The 21641-nt window shown below is 41.6% G+C and overlaps 3 protein-coding genes across 3 annotated transcripts in view; 2 read left to right on the forward strand and 1 right to left on the reverse strand.

Annotated features, from left to right (window-relative positions):
• LOC145976321 (odorant receptor 10-like) overlaps positions 1-21641 on the forward strand; it is a 118988-nt gene that overhangs the window by 71426 nt on the left and 25921 nt on the right. The gene's annotated exons all lie outside the window — the stretch shown is intronic.
• Positions 12731-13501, reverse strand: LOC145975829 (uncharacterized). The gene is made up of 2 exons (XM_083106571.1): positions 13380-13501; positions 12731-13292 (listed from the first exon to the last, which is right to left on the reverse strand). The coding sequence occupies exons 1-2, from the start codon at positions 13499-13501 to the stop codon at positions 12731-12733; spliced, it is 684 nt and encodes a 227-aa protein (XP_082962697.1).
• LOC145975830 (uncharacterized) lies at positions 19289-20432 on the forward strand. The gene is made up of 2 exons (XM_083106573.1): positions 19289-19298; positions 19413-20432. The coding sequence occupies exons 1-2, from the start codon at positions 19289-19291 to the stop codon at positions 20423-20425; spliced, it is 1023 nt and encodes a 340-aa protein (XP_082962699.1). The 3' UTR covers positions 20426-20432.

Below are 21641 nucleotides of genomic sequence, written 5' to 3' on the forward strand. Positions count from 1 at the left end.
AAATATCAAATTTCGACGATAGACTAATATCGGAGAAAAAAGTACGCAAGCATGGAAACATGACTACTATACGCGGTATCGTTTGCGGCCCTTCAAACTGCGGTAAGACAAACGTGTTGATTAGTTTGATAGAAAGTCCGTACGGTGTACGTTTCGAGAACGTGTACCTATACTCGAAATCGCTTCAACAACCGAAATATAGATACTTGGAAAATTTATTAGCACCTATAGACGAAATTGGTTATTTTACATTCTCTAATAACAGCAATGTCATTCCACCGAGCGAGGCGCTTCCGAATTCCATCTTTATCTTTGATGACGTGGCATGACAAGCAAGATATGATAAGAGAGTACTTTGCAATGGGTCGACACTCGAGCGTCGACTGTTTCTATCTTTGTCAAACGTACGCCAAGATACCTAAGCATCTTATACGCGACAATGCGAATCTTTTGATTTTATTTAAACAAGACGGCACAAACTTGAAACATGTGTACAACGATCATGTAAATACCGACATGTCTTACGATGATTTCCGCGCATTGTGTCAGAAATGTTGGCAACGCAAATATGGCTTCATAGTCATTGATAAAGACAGCATGTTGATCAATGGACGATATAGAAGAGGATTTAATGATTTCGCGATACCGTAAAGCGATCGCGAAAAGATCGTCGTCATCGACACATCGATCGAGCATCATGAACAGCGATCGTGAAAAGATTGCGAGAGAGATTGCAAAAACGAGCGAATCAATTCGCAAAAAATATCGCGCTTTGAAAACTGGTAAAATGGAGGAAGACGTTGCATTGGAAAGACAATTTAAGCCAATTACCGAACCTTTAAAACAGCTTGTCGAAAATACTGTGGAATCTGATGCGCCGAAAATCGAGCCATTGAGTTTGACGTTTGGAGAGAAGCACGAGGAAAAAATAAAAGAGTCAAAGCAAGGAATAAAGCGAGCACGGATAAATATGCCGATAAACGATTCACCGATATATTCGACACCGAATCGATCAAAACGAAGGAAACAATTTTCTAATATGGCTACTGATTCTACTCCGATAAAAGTACAACCGCGTCAAACAATGCCATCCCCATCCGTCGAAGAAATTTACGAGACCACGCCCGATTCGTTTGTAACATCGGTCCGACATGAAATAGAAACGTCCGAAGGTCAGAAAACATTCCGAGATCATTTTGGTCCACTAGCGCAAAAATATATAGGAGCTATCATGAGTGTTGATAAAAATAAGAGTATGGATTACGTCTACGGTGTTAAATTTACCAGCGAAGGAATGATGCTCGGTGATAAACGTTTCGATGTAGACATGGAAGATAATATAATTATCGATGGAATAAAATATACGGGAACCGAAGGTATCTACGATTTGATTTTTAAAAATATTCCCAATCATAAAAAATACACTCAAGACGATTTGTATAAATATCAAAGTATATTAAAGCAACAAATGCGCATAAACGTGACAACAAAGTTAATAATCCTATTAAAAGTAATAAAGGATACAAGTACAAATATATAATTGCACCATTATTCCCCGATAGAAAGGTGGGAAGAGGTATAGACGCGCCGCGCACCATGACGCTAAGCGACAACATGATCGATTACGTGCATTGGAACGATCCCAACGAATTGGTAGATCGTTTGCGATTGCTGGACGCCTCGCGTCGAGCCGGCAACAATGCTCACGACAATGAAATCTTGTCAATTATCGAAGAACTTCGCGAGGCTGGCATTATTATAAATTAAACTATGCGTCGACGATACGTGTCATTCGGTCAAAGTTCTCAGTACTGAAATGTCGATTAATAAATTTGGATTATCACTCGGAACGTCGAATAATTTGTACTATCAATGGAATGGATTATTGAGAAATTACGTTCGCGATAACGCTCTCTGCCAGACTACTACCGGCTTTGATGCAAGGTCGCGCAAGATTCAACGTGTAGCGCAACCAGAAACTGATACTGACGCCGTCAACAAACGATACGTGGATAAACTTTTGAGAGATCGACAGGGAGAAATTGAGCAAAAAATTATCGCGCTCGAAACAAACGTGCAGGCGCTACGAATAATGATGGACGATATAAAGAATGTGCTGAGATATGCAACATCTGACTCGACACAGTAAACGAGACATACTAATATCGCAATATTAATTATGTCTCGATCAAACGTGCGAAAGAAGAAAAACACCTCCGAAAAGCGACAACTAGTCGAGGAACTACATGCTCCGGCGAGAAGAAATTTTCCACGAAGACGCGTCATTGTACGCGGATACGACGATCTGTGGCAGGCGGACGTGGTCCACATGCGTTCGTACTCTCGACTCAACAAGGATCATAAATACATACTCACAGTTATCGATGTGTTGAGCAAGTATGCGTGGGCCGTACCGCTCAAGAGTAAGAGCGGAAACGAAATGTCTAAAACGATCGCAAAGATTATTAGAGATGATAAAAGGTATCCGAAAATTTTCAAACCGACAGAGGAAAAGAATTTTACAACGCGAGTGTGCAGAAACTCATGAAGAAACACAACATTAATCATTACTCGACGTATTCCGTTATGAAAGCCTTGGTCGTGGAACGATTCAACCGTACTTTGAAAAACAATATGTGTAAAATGTTTACGCTCAACGGAAATTACAAATGGATCGACGAGCTATCTCGACTCGTTGCAGAGTACAATACGCGAAAACATCGCACCATCGGTATGAGACCTGCCGACTCCAGCGATTGCTGAAAAACTTTTAAATACGGTGTATAGTAACGTAAAAATTGCGGCTCCGACAAAATTTAAAGTAGGCGATTCGGTACGCGTGAGCAAATACAAGACCATCTTTGAAAAAGGTTTCACACCTAATTGGACGACCGAAGTTTTTAAGATTGTCGAGGTGCAGAAAACTAATCCCGCGACATTCATACTCGAAGATTCGCGTGGAAATCCCGTTACTGGAGGATTCTACGAATACGAACTACAACGCGTCGCTAATCCCGACGTATATCTCGTGGAAAAAATTTTGCGGGAAAAGGGTGATGACGTATACGTGAAATGGTTGGGAATGGATAAATTATACAACTCTTGGATACATAAAAATAATGTATTATAAATATTTATTAAAATATATAAAATATGTGTATAAAAAATATAAAATTTATTAAAATATAAAAATATATAAAATGTATAAAATATAAAAATATATACATGGTTATGTACAAAATATATAATTAATAATAAATAAAATATACATTTATTTACAATGATATTCTATAATGTCCCCACGGTAACGTATCGGTGGTTTCGGGTACGATATACCGCTTATCGTCGTACGGACTCAGAGCAATTTTCGTCTCGCAGATCGTGTAAACTTGGTGCAGTTTAGATCGTATACACGACTGCTGACGCGTCATTTCAATTTCTTCGTTTAAACACCGCGTGTAATCGTCAAACGTTATCGTTCTCGCGACAACGTTACTCTTGACACCTTTAACTTTCTTTGTGTTCTTTTTCCCATTCACTCGTAACGCGTACATCTTTGCTCTGAGCCCGACGAATTCGGTCATTATGGTACCGTTGTTTTCGTCCTTCATTAGACCCGGTACCTTTTTATTTACAAGCGGTATACCGTACACATTATCCACCGCATAATCGCTCGTGTCGAATCTGTTGACGTCGCGCTTCATATTCTCATACACATCCGCGCACTCAATGTGATATATGAGACTATCTGTATCGGTGTACATTACCCGGCATTTGTCGCGATACATTGGCGTCATATACTCGTGATGAAATTCGTACAAACATGTCTTGGATATGTCGAGTATGCACATACCCACGTAAATCGGTTTGTAGAATTTCACCTCGAGTTTACGCAATTCCACAGCGATTAAGTTTTCTGAAAAAACGCTTCTGCTGTGGAAATTTGGTTTCGCGATCATTGCCTCTGCACCGTACCGACCATCCCACTTTGTTAATAATTTAACATCGACACGATTGCGCACATTTTCCATCGTTTTACCAAACACCGCATTGTTCATTAATTTATATAAATTTTTTTCGAAATCATTTTTAGCCAATGTTCTGAAATGTGTATTTAGTTCTATGTAATTTCGAAGCCATGGAGATTGAGAAAACTGTAAAATTCGATGTATTTTTGTAACGCGAAGACCGTGACGCATACACTGCTGCAGGTTGCGGTAGTGTATCACGTAACGCTTCTTATCGTATAGCGTTGCAAGCAGTTTGAATTCCCGCTTGCCAGGTGGTTTGTCGCGTGTCGGGCAAAACGGTAGGTCAGTGTGCACATCGTGAAGATGTTGCGAGTACTCGAGGTCCACTTCGAGGACATAGCCTGTAGGCGAATCTAGCGCGATGGATGATACGTTAAAATTGGTCACGTCATCGACCCATTGAAAATCGGCATAAGGCAACGGTTGACACATTGCCCATCCGTACAAATTATTTACATCAAAGTACATCAAGTACGATGATGGTTTCGATGGATCGTACGACTCCATGTATTTGTTATTAGCGCGAGCGTATCTACCCGAACATTGACTCAGACCGCCGTGTATACCACGTTCGATGAACATAACCATGTCGATGTCAGTAAGCAGCTCGAACGTGATCTTGGTATGCTTCAACATGGCGTCCCACGTGTATCCGGGGAGAGTATAGTAATATGCGGGGTCGAGTCCGTAACTTTTGATAGATTTATCTCGAAAGTTTTCAAAAATGTCGGCTAATAACAAGACATCAATTTTAAGATATAAATCGCTATATTCGCCTAGCGTTTGAATGGAGAATCGCGTCCAGATGTTCTCGGCGTGCGCGTAATCGCTCTCGGATACAGTGTCACCGGTCAAGGAACTGTAAAACGATTCGCGCGGTGGTAAACACGTATCTTGCAACTTGTCAACGGAATCGATGTATTCGTATGGAAATACACCTTTTCGCGTTAATAAATTGAAATTTTCTGTTGATAAATTTTGAAATTCTGATTTTAAAATTTTAAGTTTGTCTTTGTCCAAAAATGATGCCAATTTATCGAGACTCGATGCGAGAAATTTGTATGAATCGATGAAACGTAATTTTACATGAGTTTTTGATTCTTCTTCCATACAAACATTTTTAGTAAACGAAATATATTTCTCTTTTGTTATCGGAAGTAACTCGATTTTCCCTTCGAATGCTGTAGCTATTTCCTCGATAATAAAGTGTGAATCGTAACCGGATAAATTGTGAAAAACTATGGGAATACAAAAAGATTCTTTATAATTTAAATTGCAATTTGAGTGTGCTGGACCTTTGTACCGTCCGGTCAGATGGCAATGATCGCGAACGCGTGTATCGTCTTGCACATTTACAGTTAAATTTAGTATTCGCGACAAAGCCCACCCGCTATCGCGTTCCTGAAACTCTTCCAGAGACGCTAGGGTGGGTTCGATAACGCGTCGTTCGTATCACTCGCGTAAATCGGATGTGCGAAAGAGTTCATAGTTTCTCGTATTGATACTTTTGTTAGCGCGTTTATCTCCAGCCACGAATTCACCGTTAAATATAGTGTTCACTTTCACATTATAATGTTTTTTCATAACGTCCTGCACATGCTCTATCACAATGTCTTTGGCGTCATCGAGAAATTGGCGAGGTTCGATGTGATTATAGTTTATCACCGCACCAGTCGATACGCGACTCTCGAACGCCGTATCAATCTCACGCCACACAAGTCCATTTTCACGCCCGCTACATTCGGCACCCGCGTGTACGAAACGTCCACGTACCGAATTTTTCAACCCTTCGAGGCGCGCGATCCGAGCAATCAGCGATTGTCGATTTCCGATTGATAATCGCGGTCGCTTGATGCGACTTTGCTCTTCCAACGACTCGATGTATTGGTCGCATCGTTGCTCCCACACAATGTAGTCTTCCAGCGAATCAATCAATGTAGATTGCTCTCGCAAATTTTGTTCCTTCATATTGTATCAGACTTGCGAAAAGCGCTTCCCAATGATAGTTCCGGATGTACTTTAGCGAAAATACTGGCAGGGTGTGCCTCTTTATCATATACTGTCTCCTTTATTTATATACTGTCTCCTGCATATCATCGAACATTCTAGAATGATTTCATTTTAAACATTCCCCGGAATAGCGTGTGCAATTTAACCTTGATAATTTCGCGTTTTGTCACGTACATTTGAAAAATCTAACGTGGTTGCATCAGGAGCAGCCGTACATCGGCGCTTGATTTTAACGCATTCAGCTAAATCTTTGTTCCGATGCGCAATTTAACCTTGAAAATTTTGCGTTTTGTCACGTACATTTGAAAAATTTGACGTGATTGCATCAGGTGCAGCCGTACATCGGCGCTCGATTTTAGCGAATTCAGCTAATTCTTTATTCTGGGGATGATCATCGCAGCCGTACATCGGCGCGACAAAATTTTAGAGGAAATTAAAATGTCGTGTCAGCAATAATCCCCTCTACATTGCAATTTGCGATACTATTTGAATTGATATTAATTCTAATACGATCAGTATTACATCAATCACGCGTGTGAAAGGTTCACTGAAGAAATCCACATGAATTTTAACATTCCGAATCGAAACGGTGAAACTCCACCGTGTAAAAAGCAAAAATGCGACACGTAAGTTTCGATTGTTTAAAAATTTTATTTATTAATTTTTTAAATATTGATCTAATTTATATATTTTATAGCATTCAGCCTCGTTGTGCGACTCGTATACTTGGAAGAAGATACGCTCTAACCCCAACGTCGTACAAGTATTTGGACATTGGAATAAGCGTTGGAGCTGTATCGTACGTGGAACTGATTCTCGGCGATAATCGAGGCAATCAAATAGTGTTGCCTTTTTCAACGTGGAATTTGTTGATGCAGAAGCAAGCAGACGTTGAACAATTTCTACAATCGACTGCTCTCCCATTAAGGATTGGAGATTTATCGATCGAAATGTATCAATTGAAAATTGTAAAACTTACATTATGCGAAAATTCTTTGTACATGAAACCACAAACATTATTATATTTATTTAATTTTGAAAATTGTATCGATCATATGCACAATTGGTTATGCGAGAATACGTATCTCGTGAATGAAAAATTTAAACAATTTGAAACTGTATTACAACGTAACAATATTACTACTGTATGCGATGCTGTAAAAACGATACGCGAGAGTGATGTCTTTAACAGCGAATCATTAATCGATTGTGAATTATTAACATGTGCTGTAAATGATATTCTTTACGATGTGTGCAATAAATAATTATTTTTATTCCATCTATGATTTTAATTCTTTCCTTCCATATGAATAAGAATAGTTATACTTTTCTCAACACGCTCCGCTAAAGATGTAGAGAAATGCTGAGGTAGATGAGACGTGATGCTCTAGTTGGAATGAGACAAAAGATATTAAAAGATATATAATGAAGAGGAGTCTGCGACATTAGAATATTATTTCTTTCGTTGTTCTGTGCTTGTCACAAAGTTGTGGAGAGTGTGCGAGGAAGAAAAGTGAGCTGTTTGTTTATTACACTTTCTTTTACTCTATTCCATATATTTTGTGAAAGAATTATATTGACAGTACATTTATTTACAATAATTAGGAAAAGAAGAGACAAAATTATGTGTATTCCTAAACCATACAAACCGAGGTCCGATCCTCGCTTTCACTCCGATCTCCCGAGAATACACATTGCAAAATGTTTCTGGACCGAGTCCTACCTACGTCGAAACCGACACTACTGCAAGGATTGTCGGTACGGATTTTATCGAAATTATGCATTACAGTATAATTATTTCCACGGGTTCTTCGAGGGACCGTTTACGTCGTTTAGGTGCTGTCACTGCGGCACGGAAGTACGGTGATAAGACCTGTCCTAGACTGTAAGGATTGTTACCCGGAATACTGTCATACGTTCCGTACCCTCAAGAAGCAAGGATATGATGTAGATAATATGTCCGTCATAGTACATAATACTGACCGTATGGAAATATGGAAGATACATTTTTTACCATCTGAACCTCCTAGTATAGAAGAGCAACGAGAGGAGTTGCTGGAACCATATTATATGCTGCCTACTCAGAGCGAGAATTCGACGACGCGTAACGAACTCTTCTTTCAAGAAATATAAATTGTAAGTAACTTTCAATTTATATTACATGAAAAGTATCTTACAATAAATTATTAAAAACTAATGAAATGTCTCTTTTTCTATTCCAGGAGCGGCCTCCCCCTTAGCCCGGCGCATCGCCCCCTCCCCATATACAGGGTGGACCATTTTAACCTTTAATGGAGAATAACTCGAAAACCAAGCCCGGGAGAGAAAAATGTTTCAGACAAACGTTGTTTGGTTTCGAGGGGGCCATAAGATGGTACCATTGATTTGACCTTGAAGAGTTATTTGAAGGTCACATGAAGGTCACCTTCAATTTCTTAAATGGAACCTACTATTTGTCATTGCATATTCTTGTAGCTTATCTCGATAGCTTTCCAAAACACTATAATTAAGTACCTTTTCGTTAAGTACTTTTTGAGTTATGAGGCTTGAAATAATTTCTTAATTTTACATAAACCGTAAAATATCTTGTAAAATATTCATTTTTCGATTATCTTACCTTAATACTTTTATGTACAAAATAATGAGAGGAATCAATTGGTGTAAAGAAAACACATAGTTGTTTTTAAGAAAAAATATGGAATTGTTAATTGCAAATTACATATTTTTTCTTCAAAACAACTATGTGTTTTTTTTACACCAGTTGATTCCTCTCATTATTTTGTACGTAAAAGTATTAAGGTAAGATAATCGAAAAATGAATATTTTACAAGATATTTTACGGTTTATGTAAAATTAAGAAATTATTTCAAGCCTCATAACTCAAAAAATACTTAACGAAAAGGTACTTGATTATAGTGTTTTGGAAAGCTCTCGAGATAAGCTACAAGAATATGCAATGACAAATAGTAGGTTCCATTTAAGAAATTGAAGGTGACCTTCATGTGACCTTCAAATGACTCTTCAGTGTCAAACCAATGATACCATCTTATGGCCCCCTCGAAACCATAAAACTTTTGTCTGAAACATTTTTCTCTAAAATGCTTTGTTTCCGAAATAATTGCGTGCGTTAATTAAAATGGCTCACCCTGTATATATATATTTTTTTATTTTTTATATTTTATATTATTATTATTAAATATTATTATGAGTAGGTATACAAGGCGGGTTCTAACTCGGTGATCTCAGGGGGGAGTGAGGGGCGAGGGGAACCGGGGGGAGGGGTAATGACGTCGCGCCCGGGGGAGAGGGACCTCCCCGGTACACCCCTCACCCCCCTCACCCCAATATAAGTAACAGCTCTCGCGGTACCCCACCCCCTCACCCCCTCACCCCCTCACCCCAAATCGCAAGTAATATTATATTACATACCCGGTTATCGCAATGATAAGTAATTTTATCGCAATGATAAGTAATATTATATTACATGCCCGGTTATCGCAATGATAAGTAATATTATATTACCCGGTTATCGCAAGTATAAGTAATATTATATTACATACCCGGTTATCGCAATGATAAGTAATTTTATCGCAATGATAAGTAATATTATATTACATACCCTAACGCGTCGGGACATGTTTTCGCAAACAAATGGCGACCCCCAGAATCATCTTCCACGATTTTTTCTCGGAAGGAATGCAACGCGTATCAGCGCCGATGTTCGGCTGCTTCGCGCCTTTGTTTCAAAGATAAGAAAGGACTAGATGAAATATATACAGGGTGACCCATTTTAACTTAGGCAGCCAAATAACTCGAAAAATAAGCAAGATAGAGAAAAATGTTTTAGACAAAAGTTGTATGGTTTCGAGGGGGCCATAAGATGTTATCATTGGTTTGACCTTGAAGAGTCATTTGAAGGTCACGTGAAGGTCACTTCAATTTTTTTAAATGGAATACCCTATATATTTTTGTACATTCTTGTAGCTTATTTCGAGAGCTTTCCAAAACACTATAATTAAGTACCTTTCCGTTAAGTACTTTTTGAGTTATGATGCTTGAAATAATTTCTTAATTTTACATAAACCGTAAAATATCTTGTAAAATATTCATTTTTCGATTATCTTACCTTAATACTTTTATGTACAAAATAATGAGAGGAATCAATTGATGTAAAGAAAACACATAGTTGTTTTTAAGAAAAAATATGGAATTGTTAATTGCAAATTACATATTTTTTCTTCGAAACAACTATGTGTTTTCTTTACACCAATTGATTCCTCTCATTATTTTGTACATAAAACTATTAAGGTAAGGTAATCGAAAAATGAATATTTTACAAGATATTTTACGGTTTATGTAAAATTAAGAAATTATTTCAAGCCTCATAACTCAAAAAGTACTTAACGAAAATGTACTTAATTATAGTGTTTTGGAAAGCTCTCGAGATGAGCTACAAGAATGTACAAAAATATATAGGATGTTCCATTTAAAAAAATTGAAGTGACCTTCACGTGACCTTCAAATGACTCTTCAAGGTCAAACCAATGATACCATCTTATGGCCCCCTCGAAACCATACAACTTTTGTCTAAAACATTTTTCTCTATCTTGCTTATTTTTCGAGTTATTTGGCTGCCTAAGTTAAAATGGGTCACCCTGTATAAGGAGAATTGGATGTTTTATCGCAAGTATAAGTAATATTATATTACATGCCCGGTTATCGCAATGATAAGTAATTTTATCGCAATGATAAGTAATATTATATTACATACCCTAACGCGTCGGGACATGTTTCTTCATGGATATTACATTACGGTGAGCGCCGATGTTCGGCTGCTGGAATTTATAAACAATATAAAATAGATAGTGCCTGATTTCATTACTGTGATATTACTTCATGGAAGTTTTGAGAGGAATGGGGGCTGAAACTTATGGAGAGGGTCTGTCTCCACGTCAAAAAGTCTTCAGCTTTCGTGCAGTGAACGTAAGAGTAAAGTGCATAAAATGAATATAGAAGAAGAGGTTATTATCGTCGAAGATAGTGATGAAAATGTGGAGGTTGTGGATGTTGAAGACTCATCTGATGATGAAAATATGGAAATAGATGTTGAAAATGTGGAGGTTGTGGGCGTTGAAGACTCATCTGATGATGAAAATATCGAAATAGATGTTGAAAATGTGGAGGTTGTGGATGTTGAAGACTCATCTGATGATGAGATAGGACATTTGGAAGACTTTGGCTACGACAGCGAGTGCAATGAGGAACTAAGTGAGGAACTATGTGAGATACAGGTGCGAGCGTTAAAACGAGCTGACATTCGCGATATCGACTTAATTCAAAAAATGTGCTGCATCTCCTTTTATTATGAAACACTTAACAGTGAAACACTTAACAGTGAAAAATTTTGCACAGCGTGTTTTCTACGAGTAGCAGACTTGTTTTCACGTGCTCATGCTGTGCGTAAACATGAGACTCAACGATACGTTTTCCTATTAGGAGAAAGATGCTGCGAATGCAAAGCCTCAGTGTCTCAAATAGTTTCATGCGGTCTGTGTCCTATTTGCATTCAATAAACTTTCAAAGATTGTGCTGGCACAGTGGACATTTATGAATGTGAAAATTCAGCAAGTGTTGTAAAAATGGTAGCTAAAAAAAAATCAATGAACATGTCTTCGGTGTTGCAATATTTAAGAAATCGCGAACTTGGTGTAGGAAATTCTCCAACCGCAACCTCCAATCTACAATCTTATATACGGATTACAGAGAGAAATAGATTAGAGGCAGCCATTTGCAAAGATTGCTGTTTGCCAGGCGGGAATCGACAAGCGTGTTCTAAAAGGATGCAAGGAATCCATCAACATATCCATTGGTTGCTATATTTAGAATATACCATCGGTTATGATTCTGATTCTGATTCTGATTCTAATACGGATGCTGATCATTAATTGGAGGTAGGTCGCATGTGTAGGTATTTATTTTCAAATTATTAAAATAATTAATAAATTTTTTTTATGTGCAGAAAGAGTCACCGACCATCACCCCGCGCCGTCACCTCTCTTCCACCACCCAGCCGCCCCACCATCGCCTCTCATCGACACCACCACATCGCCGTTGTCGTTGCCCTCCTATTCATTTATGTTTTTATATTTTAAATTCTTTTAAATTTTTCTTACATTATCTTTTACACACACACACACACACACACACACACACACACATTGTATAATACACATTTTATTTTTATTAAAAAAGTATTAATATAAAAAATCTTATTTATTTTCAAAATTCCTCTCTCTTTCCTTTGCTCCATTTATTACTAAACTATAAAAAACTATTAAACAGAAAAATTATATTAAATTATCAAAAATAATTTCATTGCGCTATATCTCTCACCGCGCTCTTGCCGCGTGCGCTTCTTTCTCACCGCGCCGTATCTCTCGCCGCGTGCGCCTCTCTCTCGCCGCGCCGCGCTATCTCTTCTCTCGCGTGCGCCGTATCACTCCTTCGCGCTTGTCTCTTTCTTTCTTTTCTAATGTTTGCTCTCTCATGATAACTCTCTCGCAAAGAGTTATGCATGAAAGCTGGGACGGGAGAGCGCGCCAAACGCAAAGAAAGTACACCATGACATAGACTTATAACTATTTATTCTGCTTATATTTAGTATACAAATATAATTTTTGTCTTACATATTAAGAATTAAAAGCTAAAGCTGCCAGCTCGCAATCGACGAGTTGATGCTTGTTGAAGGTGTCGCTAGCGCGTATTACATTCGATACTTCTTTCGGATCCGTTACAGTGGACGCGATATTGGAGAATAGCGTAAATTTGACATCAACTGTCTCGGTCACTCTAACCAATCGATCAAAAGTTACATCTATACATTGATCGAGATCGAACATACGGTGTAACGTCGATTCGATCATCATCATGCGTACGTCTGAAGATTCGAGACTTATGAGTTTAGCGTCGTTAATCGTATGAACTCGCACTGTTAGCGGTCCAACACTTATAAAATTGTAGATGTCTTGAGAGCCGTTCCGAAGGAGATTTAGAATGTTATGACGTTGCTCACAGAGTCCCTTCCACGTTTCGAGAGATAATATCAGTTCCTTTCCCCGATGATCTCCTATGGCAATCACCACGTAACTCGGCGGACCCACGTTGATACCAATTTCGAGGAATTTGAATTCCGTAGCAGTCAATGCGTATCGTCTACCTAGTATACGAACCGCACGACGCTCCAACGAAATGCTACGGGAAAAATTAAAATTAAATAATAGTAATAATAATAAAATTTGTAAAAACAGAAAAAATAGAAAGAAGTTAAACGAAACTTACTCGTCACATTTCTTCTCAAACAATGGAGTCTTATCACGACTCGGCACGTAATTATTCACGTGTCTTCCGATGCCGCCGCTGCTGCTGCTTCTTTCAACGTAGTACATTTCAACGTAGTACATTTCTCTGGGGGGGTTATGAAAAGTGAACCACCAAGTGAACGGTTAACGCGACACTGATCGTACAGGAATTAACCGAGTATACGTGACGCTCATCTTCCAAAAGTATAATGTGGTGGGGGATCAATGCTTCTAACGCTCTGAAATTTAGGAGAAGGGGGAGACGGCGCTCGGACAAAAGAATTCTTAGAAACGCAAGGAAAGGATTAGGGTGGGGAAATAAGAGATAACACATATTAATGTTTACATATTTTATTTTTCTTGCAATTCTTTCTGGCGTTGCGACCACCAGTTAAATATTTTGAATACATTTTGTAATGCGCAATTCTTAACATGTTTTCCACATCGCATACTATTGGTAATATCTAATTTATTTAGAGAATCAGTATCTTCGTAATCTGCATCCAAGGTTTCAATGATATAGCCGTTTCCCGCATCGTCTAGTATATCGGTCAGCCATTCTCGCTTTTCAAGTCCTTTAACGTACACGACGATTCTTCTTCTTCTTCTTCTTCTTCTTCTTCGTGTATCGTACCAACGACAGCTGTTGTAATTACACGCTGAGCCAAGCCATACGGAACGTTTCCGTCTTCCCATTGTAATCCGTGATGATTTCTAATCAGTCATGAGACTTGACATCGCTCAGATTTTGTAAGCACTCTCCACGGTACGGGACTTGCGAAAAAGTAATGCGAGAGAACATATCCCTTTCTCAGGATTGCCGCTTCCTTCACGACAAAATTTCTCCCGACAATAAATCCTTGCAGATCCACAAACGTTGGTACGGACATGACGAGATCTCTCTCGTCGCGAGGAATGACGATACTCTAAAACCAACGCCTCGCAACACTTTGATTTATATATCCTGCTCCTCTTTCCCTCTCTCTCTTGTGTCGCGAACACTTAGGTGATTTTGCGTACAACGTTGGTCAACGGATTGTACTGGATCACGCGATCGTGTATGATGAGACAGTACGCAGTGGTATTCGTCGGCACGTTCTCCTTACACTCGAATTCCAATCTCACATCCACGGTTGCGCTCTTGACCGATTCGTTTTGTCGAGAACAATCGATAATCACGAACGGACCGTTACGTAGAAACATCGAGACGGTGAGACTCGGCTCGAGATACTCGTATCCGTAATAATTCTTGCAGAAGCGCGTGTACGTGTCGTACAGAATGGACCATCTGTTTTTATCGAAATCCAGGTTCATATCGTCGTACGGATAACATTCCGAGTTCAGATAGAGTTTCACGTTGATCAATTTGCAGTCGTCGAATCGACTCGTATCCTCAGATATAACATTCTTCCGACCTGTTTGCAGAACGAAGACAACGTAGCGTGGTTTCTCCAGCTGAGTCGCGGTCTTAATGGCCCACGAATATTTGGTTGTACGCTGCAATAGCGGATACTCGTACAGATCCCACGAGCGAAAACCCATGCTGAGATATCGTCCGCTTTCCAGAGCACGCAGCATCGACAGTTTTTCGATCTCGCTCAACAGCACTCTGGAGGCCTGCCCCGGCCCTATCTTAGGGTCCATCCGCCACTGCTATTTGGTACAGTGGGGATTTTAGTATATTCTAGAGGGATCTTGGGGGATGTGGTCACTCTACGGCGTTGTGCTCGTCGGTGCCGTTTTATACGGAAGGCCAGTCGGAAGCCAGCATGTACGCGAATACCTCCACCGGCACTTATTTGGTCAGCGAGCGACCTTTTCAAGGATCCTCCATGGCAATCGGCATTGCATCCATCGAGCAAGATACCAACATCGCTCTGGAGTCGCATGTCACTGTGTTAAAAAGCAGCATTAGGTATGAGGTCTGGATAGCTCAGTGGTCTAGAGCAGTTGCCCGGAAAGCGAAAGACTCGGGTTCGATTCCCGATCCAGCCACTTGCGCCTCACATATTTTTCTAGTCTGCGAATATTGTTTTCTAGCAATTATTCGTTAGGCTGAAAAATGTGTGAATGCTCTCTCCACATATGCATCAATGCCGTTGCCACGGATGGATTCTGTCGCTCGTTGATCAAATGGGCGTAAAGACACGTCCGATCTCCTCCCACATACATCCCTATCTTTCTCTGTGGCATTCGCCATTGTATCTTGAATATGTTGATCGCAGGCTCCAGCGTCGAATCTCCAAGCAGACAATTGTTGTCGTTGCGCGATCGTATTAAGATCAATTCGTGACGAGCGTTAATCACCACGCGTTTGTAATCCTCGCAAAATCCCAATAACATGTAGAGCGGTACGCAAAAATTGAAGTGTCCATTCGCATTGGTCGCATCCCAGCCGGCGTTCCTCATAATAACGCTTCTATCGGATGATATCGTTACATAGTTTTTGAGCGTAGTAGTTATTCCTACGTTTCTATTGCGATCAATCTCAACGCCATCGAGTTCGTATCGAATCTCATCGAACATGAATGCGACGCAATTATTTCCCAGTGCCACATCAACTCCTCCGTCAGCTGGTGGTCTGTTTTTCGTTAGTTCTCCCTCGATGTATAGGAAATTCTCATACGGCAACGTATACAGATCCTGTTGTTGTATGGGTATTCTTATCTCGTCACTGTATCCGAACGTTGTATTGGCGAACGGGTTGTACGTGTGAGTCTCGATCTTAACGATACGATCGTGGAAGATTGACGCGTCACCGATGTTGAGGATGTCGGTCATCGTTCAGCTGTTTCGCACCGCGAATCCCAAAGATTGTAAAAACGCAACGTTCGATGCGCTGAGTTTCTTTTTCTTGGATGATTGGATATTAGCGAACGTCGACGTTGTTGTTGTTGTAAAGCTGGCCTTGTAAAGATTGCGTTATCTCTCACGTCTTTCGATCCGTTCAACACGAGCATCTCATACGTCGCATACGTATGTTATCGCCGTAGCCGTCGTACGTGTAATCTTACGGTGATCTCTTCTCCTCGAAAATCGAGCAATCGTCCGTTCTGGTCGACAACGCGTAACGTTAAATCCGTAATGCTCCGCGCGATGATCGGCAGGTAAATGATCTGCGCCGGCGTTTCCGATATCTTATATCCCGGTGGTACCCTCGGTGAAAATTCATGTATCGTATGAACGAATTTGCCGTTGTTGTACGCGCCCGCGGTCACGTTACACTCTACGCGGATAATATTCACGTTGATAATGTTAATCGGCATGTTCGATTTGTACCATTTTCGCGGCTCGAGAATACGATTCGAGAATCCTAGCAACGATCCAATGTTGTCGGGCTTGCTAAAGTTTATTCTGTATGCGCATTTGATCTCGCTCCTCATCGTATTGTAATTAGCGCGGAGCACTATCGGATATTCTCCATCTTCATAGTCACCGTCGTCAATGTGTTTCTTATCGCGATGTTACCGTCAAATTGCATGTTTCAAAAATGCATGTATATCTCGCAACTCGTAGGATCCCTCGGGAATCGTAATTGCCGCGTCGTCTTTGCCAAAGTAAAATTTATTATTCGAGGTATTCACATTCGGTATCGTGTGATAAGTCTCAAAATCCGTTAGACCGAGCTCGTATGCATCGTCGCCCAAATCTACGGCGGGAAAGAAGTTTGCCGCGAGAACGCTACTCTTCCCAGTCAACGTGAATGTCATAGACATGTCGGTAAAACTGTTTAACGAATACTGAATTAAATAGCGCAATATCAGTCTTTAAATTCACACGCATCGACCGTTCGAAGAAACTGCAAGCACAATTGTCTGCAGATGCTCTGATCGTAAGTTTGAACAGATGTGTGATTGTACTGTATCTTCGTTTCGTTTCGTCCGAAATATCGCACCAATTCATTCGGTGGTCGAAGATTGCCAAAACTGTCGAAATATACGACACGATCTCCCCTCTTTGCATACGCTACCCAATGAGTATCCGTCCCTTCGACGCTATCCAAATTTACGATACCGCTCTCGTTTCGATATATACCACCGATCGGTAAAGAGTCGCGCATGAAAACACCTCTAAAATATGGAATGCGCACACGTCTTGCCAGTTGTAGCAATTGTACGTTGGTAGTTGCGCCCTGCGGTATTTTTAGCGTCTCTTTGACGTTTTTTTTTTTCTTCTCGTTGGCACTCCTCGTCCGTATTTGTAAGGAGCGAGATATAATCCGCGACCTTCCATGGCGCGATTGTGACGTAGCATCTCTTGCAAGTGACGTTGCGCGGCTTTTCCGTTGTTCACCGCCTTCGCTACACCCGCCGCTCCACCGATCAGGGATCCGAGCGCACCCAACATTGGTAGAATCGGCAACACGCCGCCGCGTTTCGCTACCGGAAGTATTCGTTTCTTCGCCGTATTTTTCTTCGTCTTCGTCTTCGTCTTTGTCCTCTTCATACCCATACCGAGCTTCGTCTTGGCTTTCATCGCTGCCCAGACAGCTGTGGCGGCGGCTCTCTCACCGAGAGTCGAATCTCCCGCACCGATGCGATTTCGCGCTTTCTCGGCGAGTATCCTATCCGCCGCGTGTCTCTCGGTGAGATCGTTGTTCCGAGAGTATGCTATATCGTGTTCACGACACGCCACGTCCAATGGATTGATACCACGATCGCCTCTGGCTAATCGCTTCTGCAACCGCGTGCCTGGACCGCAAAACTGATAGCCGGGAATATGAAATTCGATCGGAAGCGCGTTTATCGCACGATTTAAGAGACCGCTGCCTCTCACAATTCTTGCTGACATACGTAGCAATCTTTTATTAACGGTGGCGGACCGTCGATGTGCGTTCGCTGCCACGGCTGATTGTAATGTCGCATGCACGAACGATATTGTTGAACCTCCGAATCAGCCTTTATATATTCTGGAAGCTTGTCCCACAATCGTTCCACGTAATCACCAAAATTTTGCAGTAAAACAATCTTTGGGATATACTGCAGTTGCTCGGCGGTAAGCCGGAAAATGTCTCTTTCATCCGACAGAAGGAGAAACATTTTTGATACTGAGCGGTTTCGAGTCGAGACACCTCTATAAATAGGTCTCCCCCCTCGCGATCATTCGCAAAATTGATTCGAAAGAGAAAACATGCGGTTCGTACGACAACCTTTGACGATACGCGTGACGAATTGCGATGACAGATTACGATCAATGGGGGACAACGCGGAGATGCGCAGACACGGTACGATGCTACCGACTACTATACGCGCGATCGTTTGCGGCCCCTCGAATTGCGGTAAAACCAACGTTCTGATAAGTCTACTGGAAAGTCCGCACGGTGTACGTTTCGAGAACGTGTACGTGTACTCGAAGTCGCTGCAACAGCCGAAATATCGATATCTGGAGAATTTGTTGACGCCGATCGACGAAATCGACTACTTTACGTTCTCGAATAACAGTGACGTCATTCCACCGAGCGAGGCACGTCCAAACTCGATTTTCGTCTTCGATGATGTGGCGTGCGACAAGCAAGATACGATAAGAGAGTACTTTGCAATGGGTCGTCACTCGAACGTCGACTGCTTCTATCTCTGTCAGACGTACGCGAGAATACCAAAACATCTTATACGCGATAACGCGAACCTGCTGATCTTGTTTAAACAGGACGGTACCAACTTGAAACACGTGTACAACGATCACGTGAATACCGACATGTCGTACGAGGATTTCAGTGAATTATGTCGTACTTGTTGGCAGCAAAGGTATGGATTCCTAGTGATAGATAAGGACAGCTCGCTTACGAACGGGCGATACAGAAAAGGATTTAACGTGTTCGCGATACCGCGAAACAATTAGTCGCTGCTGACATTCCGTCGAGAGGGGTGAAACGCTCGACACTCCGTCGACATGGCTGGAAGTGATAATATTCGCGAGCGTGAAAAGCTTGCGAAGCAGATTGAGAAAACGAGCGAATCGATCCGCAAGAAACATCGCGCTTTGAAGACCGGTAAGATCGACGACGATATCGCAGTCAAGACCCATTTTGGGCCTATTATTGAGCCACTGCAAAAGATCGCCGGCAACTCTAGCTCAATCGCGGTGAAAAACGAGCCGGAGAGTAACGCTGACGCGAAGATTAAAACGTTACCCATCAAGCGGTACAAGAAGGAAGAGGAGGAGGAGGAGGAGGAGGTGGTGGATGCAACACCGAAAAAGAGGAAACGATTGAAGGCGAATCGTTTGTTATCGACACCGCGTACATCCGATCTATCGGATGCTTTACTGGATGAACCGCCGATAACCTCTACACCGTCAGCGACAACGAGAATCGTACAACCCACAATCAACCCTGAATCACTCGCAATCGAAAATGTTTTCGAAACCACGGGCAACCCGCTCGAAACATCTGTTCGAAACAGGTTACAAACGTCGGAAGGTCAAGAAGTGTTACGAGAGCACTTGGGACCACTGGGACAAAAGTACATGAGCGCTCTCCTTAGTGGCGACGAAAAAAACAAGATCGATCACGTGTACGGTGTCTATTTCGACGAGAATGAAATGCGTCTCGGTAACAAACGATTCGACATTGGTAGAGATGACTCTATAATCATTGACAAAGTGAGGTATATCGGTACATCTGGATTATACGAGTTGATCTTCAAGAGAATTCCCGATGACGTCATATACACTGAGGACGATATGCAAAAATATAAGAGCATATTAATGGCGACGAGTGCGCATAAACGCATATATAATGCGCAAGGTCGATTAAATAGCAACAAAGGATACAAGTATAAACAAATTATCGCACCGTTGATGTCGATCGAATCGAAAAAAAATAAATCCGGAACGGGAGTATTCATGCCTCGCGCGATGACGCTAACCGACAATAAGATCGATTACGTGCACTGGGACGACCCCAACGAGCTAGTGGATCGGCTACGATTGCTCGACGCTTCGCACCGAGCTGGCCACAACGCTCACGACAACGAGATCCTGTCGATCCTAGAGGAACTTCGCGAAGCCGGCCTTATTATAAATTAAACGGTGTCTCGACATAACTTATCAGTCGATCGATGTCACTCGCATAAAAAAAAATGCCTATCAACAAATTTGGATTATTCGAACGGAGAAATGATGCGATCGACACAAGCGATCGTTGGGGTAAAGTGGTGACGAGTTACTTGCGTCAAAACGCTCTATGTCGCGTCGCTACGGATTATGACGCGAGGTCGCGCAAGATTCGCCGTGTAGCGCAACCTGTGGATGATACCGATGCAGTCAACAAACTGTACGTGGAACAATGCGTTAAAACGTTGAAGAATCAACAGAAAGAATCAGACGAGAAGCTGACTGCGTTCGAGAAGGACGTGCGAGCTTTGCAGACTGCTATAAACGAGCTTCGGCGTGCGATTAACACTAATTCAGAAACGGCTATCAACCTGTAATGAGCGGCTGTAGTGAACGGCTTAGGAGCGGCTATTGTACACTTATTGAGCATCTACAAAGGCTTATCGAACATCTACGAAAGGTTGTCAAACGACTACAAACGGTTATCGAACGGCTATCAAACTACAATGAGTGGCAGTGATCGAAGAGGAAACGGCTGCGAACAAGGCTATGAACACGTCAGGAACGGCTACATACGAGGCGGCATACAACTCCGGAACGGCTACGAACGGGTCAGAAACGATTGCCAACGAGGCTACGAACGGGTCAGAAACGATTGTGAACGAGGCTACGGACTACATAGAAGCGACTACCAACAGGGTCAAGGACGGCAACAAACGGGTGAACGACGGCAGTGAACGACTATCGAACGTGTGAGGAACGTCTATCGAACGCCAACGAACGGGCCAGGAACGTCTATCGAACGTCTATCGAACGACTATCGAACGTCAACGATGGATCGGCGATCGAGAATAACCGGGGAAGCGAAGAAACAACATAGTTTAGAGAAACGGCAGTTGGTGAACGAACTGCACGCATCGGCGAGAAAAAATATTCCCCGAAGACACGTCATAGTGCGGGGATACGATGACCTGTGGCAAGCTGACATCGTCGAGATGCGTCCGTACTCTCGTTTCAACAGAGGTTACCACTACATACTCACAGTCATCGATGCGTTGAGCAAGCACGCGTGGGCCGTACCACTCAAGAGTAAAGGCGGAAGCGAGACAGCTGACGCTATCGCCGAGATAATTCGAGATAGCAAGAGATGTCCGAAAAACATACAGACCGATAAAGGGAAGGAATTTTA

Source organism: Camponotus vicinus, unplaced genomic scaffold (assembly GCF_025532165.1).
Source record: "Camponotus vicinus isolate PSW18456_S1 unplaced genomic scaffold, iyCamVici1.0 SCAF_8, whole genome shotgun sequence".
In the NCBI taxonomy this organism is placed as follows: domain Eukaryota; kingdom Metazoa; phylum Arthropoda; class Insecta; order Hymenoptera; family Formicidae; genus Camponotus; species Camponotus vicinus.

What these genes read in the sequence shown, in the direction of transcription:
- LOC145975829 (XM_083106571.1), bottom strand. Translation starts at nt 13,501, where the DNA reads ATGTACTACGTTGAAATGTACTACGTTGAAAGAAGCAGCAGCAGCGGC. An exon ending in TTTGAGAAGAAATGTGACGA is followed by an intron (nt 13,293 to 13,379) that starts GTAAGTTTCGTT and finishes TTTTTCCCGTAG; the next exon opens with CATTTCGTTGGAGCGTCGTG.